This window comes from Lotus japonicus, chromosome 4 (assembly GCF_012489685.1).
Source record: "Lotus japonicus ecotype B-129 chromosome 4, LjGifu_v1.2".
In the NCBI taxonomy this organism is placed as follows: domain Eukaryota; kingdom Viridiplantae; phylum Streptophyta; class Magnoliopsida; order Fabales; family Fabaceae; genus Lotus; species Lotus japonicus.
The window spans coordinates 50,246,995-50,252,681 of record NC_080044.1 but is presented as its reverse complement, the minus strand read 5'-3'; the positions used below and the strand labels follow the sequence as shown (position 1 = coordinate 50,252,681).

General features: G+C 34.6%; 1 protein-coding gene across 1 annotated transcript; it reads right to left on the bottom strand.

The window, feature by feature from the left end:
• Positions 1-1,682: 1,682 nt before the first annotated feature.
• LOC130714020 (carnosic acid synthase-like) lies at positions 1,683-3,341 on the bottom strand. Its single transcript, XM_057563869.1, has 2 exons — positions 3,011-3,341; positions 1,683-2,753 (listed from the first exon to the last, which is right to left on the bottom strand). The coding sequence occupies exons 1-2, from the start codon at positions 3,011-3,013 to the stop codon at positions 2,127-2,129; spliced, it is 630 nt and encodes a 209-aa protein (XP_057419852.1). The 5' UTR covers positions 3,014-3,341; the 3' UTR covers positions 1,683-2,126.
• Between the last annotated feature and the right edge of the window lie 2,346 nt (positions 3,342-5,687).

Sequence of the window (5,687 nt, the reverse complement as noted above, 5' to 3'; positions counted from 1 at the left end):
TCTATTTCTTTCTTTTTACTCCTACTTTGCAGGCATCTTTTATCAACTATTCACAAGAAATATGGTGGAATATGGATTTTGAGAACCAATACTTTTTACAAATAAGAATATAAGATGAATATGAAATATTTCTATCCATTACGTGAGATTCATCCAATTGAAGTTATTGTAGAATTTATCTTAAAAAATGGAAAATAATTCTATCTCATTTTCTTCCTTTTTATTCTCTTCTTCTTCTTTTTTTTTGAAAAATCTAGATACACACTTTCTATAAAAGATAGACACAATGTAATAATACTACTATCAACACTATAAATAACTTTTTTTTGAAGATTCATATCTTTTAATCATGTCCTTTCATTCAAGATTCATGTCTCTTTACATATTCATTAATTACTAAATCATATTTATTTTCCAGTGAAATAGTACTAAAATTCTCATGTTTTACTCATGTGATAAAAATAAAATTCATTATCTAATAAATATAAAGATAACACACCATTGTTTCATACATTCATTAGACGATAAGTCATAATAAGAATCATAACAGTTATACATTGTTTGTTCGCTATAACTACTTCCACGTACTATTATACTATGTTAGTTTTAAAACTATTGTTGTTTTAGCTTTTTATGTTTTTTTCAAAACTATTGTTGTTTTATAATTCCAAAACATTTTATCTCATTTTCTTCCGTTCATACTCTCATTTAATATTCTATCTCTCAACTATCACCTCATATTTTCACCTATCACAACTCTCATTAATTAGTGGACCAATAATTATCATTTTCTCTCTTCAATACTACTATAACTCAACATTAAATACGAATGTTTCAGTTAAATTATACTCCCTCCGTTCCATAAAGTTTGTTGTTTTGCACCATTTTTCAATATCCCAAAATGTTTGTTGTTTTAGAAAATCAATGCATTTTTTGCTAATTTTTTCTACCTATACCCTCATTTAATACATTTTCTCTTACTTATCACCTTTCATATTAACCAACCACAACTCTTCTCTATTAACTACATTCTTCTCTATCTAAGTATACTTTAATAGTTGCACATCATACTAGTAAAATTAAAAAGGACAATCTAGTCAAATTATACTATCAATAATTGTTTTCTTACTCTTTGTGTCACAACCTTAAACTACAAACTTTCTGAAACGGAGGGAATAACATTAATTAATGAATTTTTAAATTATGTGCATAACCGGAAACAAAAAAATAGTCTTCTTATAATATGACATTAATTCGACTATTCGAGTGTCTAGCACAATGTCATTTTCAATGTTATTTTCAATATATTTTCAACATTATTACCATTCATGCACGGGTACTTAAATATGAAAGTAGAATAAGAAAAAAAACATTTTTTCGGTACAAGAAAAAAAAACATTAATGAGCGAGAGCGTCAAACATGCATTAAAACTTAACAAATAATAAAAATATTAATATTCCACTTTCACTAATAAATTAACATAACTAGTAAATGTTTTTTTTGTAAAAAAAAAAGCTAGTAAATGTTTTGGGTGATAAGCCTTTTATTAAAGGGACAATCATAAGTGCTAATATCTCTTATAGACACTATTTTTTTAAAGTCATTCTTTAATGAAAAGATTTTCATATTTCATATAGTTAGCACAAATAACGGAGAGACTTTAATGGTGTATGATGTACAGTGACAACAATAATGCTTTAAGATTTTGGTTAAAAGATGTGGTGTCCAATTCACTTTGTGATTTGCTATGTTAGCCCAATATGGATGATCCCCCAGAGTTTTAAGCTTTTTGCGGCCCAACAGAAAAACATTCACACCTAGTGAAAAATAGAAAAAAATGAAAATAAGATGAGTTATATGATAGGAAAAGAAAAGAAAGATATAAAGATAAATGTACTAAAATGAAATATAATAGAAGGTGAGATGCGAATAAATTATAAGCCACTGTATTGCATACTTAAGAAAACTATTTTGTCGATCATGAAATCAACCAAAATTGAAATATTCATTCTATTTTATTTAAACAATTAACAGAGAATGAACACATTGTGGAACATAAACTACAAAAGATTATAATGTTGATTGGAGAATACAGATTCCCTTTATCCGTGTATGAGTATTGTATTCAATTATATTGATAAAGATCAGGATTGGAAAGTCGTGGGATGGGGATGGCAACCAGAGGTGTTTCCTTCTTGAGAGTAAGACCAAACTTTTCTGATATATCTAACTTTTCTCCTTTCGGTACTGTCCAATCAAACATGTGCACTAGTGTTGCTAGAAAGTACAAAACAGACCTCTCTGCCATTGGTATTCCTAAACAAATTCTTCTTCCAGAACCAAAGGGGAAATAACTAAAGTCATTCCCACTAAAATCCCATTTGGCATCCAAGAACCTTTCAAGATCAAATACTAGTGGTTTCTCCCAAATGGAAGGGTCCCTATGAATAGCCCACACATTCACAAACACCCGAGAACCCTTTGGGATTGTGTAGCCTCCTGCAGAAGTGGCTTCACTGGGGCAGTGTGGGACTAATAGTGGAACTGTACGGTGCAACTGAAGAGTTTCTTTCATCACATCAAGCAAGTAGGGAAGCTTATGAATATGTGACTCTTCAACCATGTTATCTTTCCCAACTACACCTTCCAATTCGTCTTCAACCCTCTTCATTACCTCTGGCTTGTTAATCATTTCCGCCATTGCAAACTCAATTGTGTTGGAGGACGTGTCACTTCCACCTACAAGCATGTCCTATTTGTGCTCATCCAAAATTTCCAACAATATTAGTAACAAAATTCTACAATCTCTTTCTATTTTTCTACTTTTCCTTAATTAAGTTTGGTTAGGCTTTGAGATAATTACACCAAAATTTTCAGAATTAACAAAAATCTTAACACCAAACTAAGTTTGAAAGTAAAATTAAGGTTAGTGTTTATTTTAATTTGTCCAATAGCACACAACAACTAAAATACACAAAAACACACCCTATTTAGTGAAAATAAACGTACCATGAGAAGGGCCTTAACGTGGGTTATGGAAAATGTTGTCTTGGAATCTGGACTGGGTGAGACCCCTGAGACTCCCGTCTAAGGACCCTTGCCTCAAGGCGACGCGCAAGCTAGGGAATTGTGCCTCCCCTGAGGCCGAACCGGCCCACTAAAGACAGTTAGGAACACCAGGCCCAACCCCTGACCTATAAATAGGGGGCGGTTACCAATTGTAAGAGACTCTTGACTCATTTGATAAATAACAAACTTGAAATTCAGTTACACTCTCTCTCTAAGCGGTTACACGCTCTCTCTCTCTCTAGATTCTCTCATTGCGCAATCCGCTCACTCTAGGTACTATACCTTCTTTCTATGTTCTTGGCTGGAACATTTGGCGCCGCGTCTGTGGGGATCGGTAGATTTCGATTCCCAGACTACGTGGATTGGTGTTTTGGTTGAGAAAAGTTCGGAATTCTGTGCAATTTCCTCTGATTTTCGTGTTTTTTGGTTGAATTTCTGATTCGCGGTTGAAATCCGATGGAGACTCGCCGTCGTCGACGCAGCGAAACGCTGGAGCAGAGGCGCGGTTCACCACCGCGTCGTGTGCAGGGAAGGCCGCGCCGTGAGGAGGTTCGTCGCGAGCAACCTGAGCAACCGACTCCTTGATATGCGCATAATGGATACACTTTATGTGTGTCTTTATAAGCTTCATTATATTTGTTTTATGCTTAATTGTTATGACTTAGCCATGTTTTGATCATTAGTGCTTATTTGGATTTTTAATAGAAATGTGCTTAATTCTACACTTTTAGTTTCTATGATTGTTTTGCTAGAATAAGTTGAATCTGGAGCTAGAGTGATCCGAACAGTGCGTGTAATATATCGTTGGAAAGATAACTTGAAGACCTACAACTTTTATGCTAAGCACAGTTCGATAAGCAGCCTCTAACTGGGTTAGAATTTCTTTGCAAAGTTGCTGTCGCTAATGTTGTGAGTATGGAACAGCCTGCACTTAAATGATCATATCTTGGGCTATAAAACTCCGAATTAAGATCCGATTGAAGACCCGCGACAGTGCGTTCGTCAAATTGGCACCGTTGCCGGGGACTACGGTGATTATACACAGTTTTAGAGATTTTTTTTTTCTTTTGTTTCCATATCTTTATCTAATCTATTTACGTATCATATCTCCATCTCTTTAATCTATTTCATATCATATCATCTTCCTTATTCATATATCAATTCCATATATTATTTCCGTAGCATATCTATATCACGTCCCTTTGTTTTTTTTTTATTATTTGATTTCGTTATCTTTCTTTAATTTAGTTCATTATCTTTCTTTTCTTTAAAAAAAAAATCAAAAAAATATATTTGTTATCTTTCTTTAGTTTGTAAATCTAGCGTCTTTTTATTTTTATTATTTTCGTTATCTTCTTCTTTTATTTTATTTCCGTATTACATATATTATATCTATTTATTTAATCTTCACATATCATCTGTTTCGTCTTGTTTTTTTCAGCATCCTTTTAAATTAAAAAAAATAATCGAAAAAAAAAACTCGTTGGCTTTTACATTTAATTTCATTATCTCTTTATTCTGTTTTGTCATCATTCTGTGTCTCCTTTTCTTGTATGACACGGTTGAAGCAAGGTATTTTATACCCTTTTGATCCTGAAATTGATAGAACCTTTCACCGTTTAAGAAGGAGTAACGGTTTACCTACTTGTTTGAATACTTCTGACAATTCTTCTGTTGAGATTTTTGCTTATAGGAACGAGAACACTATGGCAGAGCAAGAAAGGACACTGAAGGAGCTTTCATCTCCTGATGTTAATTACCAAGCTTTGTGCCTCCAACTTCCTACTGTAGAAACTATTGCTTTTGAACTTAAACCTGGACTAATAAATCTTTTGCCCAAGTTTCATGGTTTAGCAAGTGAGGATCCACACAAGCACTTGCTGGAGTTCCATATCGTATGCACGAACATGAAACCCCAAGGAGTTACAGAGGAGGCGATCAAACTCCGAGTTTTTTCTTTCTCTTTGCAGAATGCTGCTAAGGATTGGCTATACTCTCTATCACCAACATCTGTCACATGCTGGAATGATCTGAAGAGGGCTTTCTTGGAAAAATTCTTCCCTGCATCTCGAACTGCATCTATAAGGAAGGACATATGTGGCATCCGACAGATTACAGGAGAGACACTCTATGAGTATTGGGAGCGGTTCAAGAAGCTTTGTGGCAGTTGCCCCCAACATCAGATTAGCGATCAACTTCTGATCCAATACTTCTATGAAGGACTGCTACCTATGGATCGGAACATGATTGATTCAGCCTCTGGAGGAGCATTATTTAACAAAACACCCGCTGCTGCGAGGAATTTGATTGAGACCGTGGCAGCCAACTCTCAATAATTTGGCACTCGTGCAATTTCGCAAACCAAGGCTGTGAACGAGATTCGCATTGCTGGTACAAGAGATAACCTCATTACAAACAAATTGGATGATTTTCAATCTATGATTAGACAGATCGCCTTGAATCAGAACCAATGTACACCTGTTCCCACGCCTCAGCGCACTGCTGTCATCTGCGGTATCTGCACTTCACCTGAGCATCCCACTGATGCACGTCCTACCCTTCGAGAGGACGAACAACAAGCTGTGGTCAATGGAGTTTTCACTGGAGGACAACAATA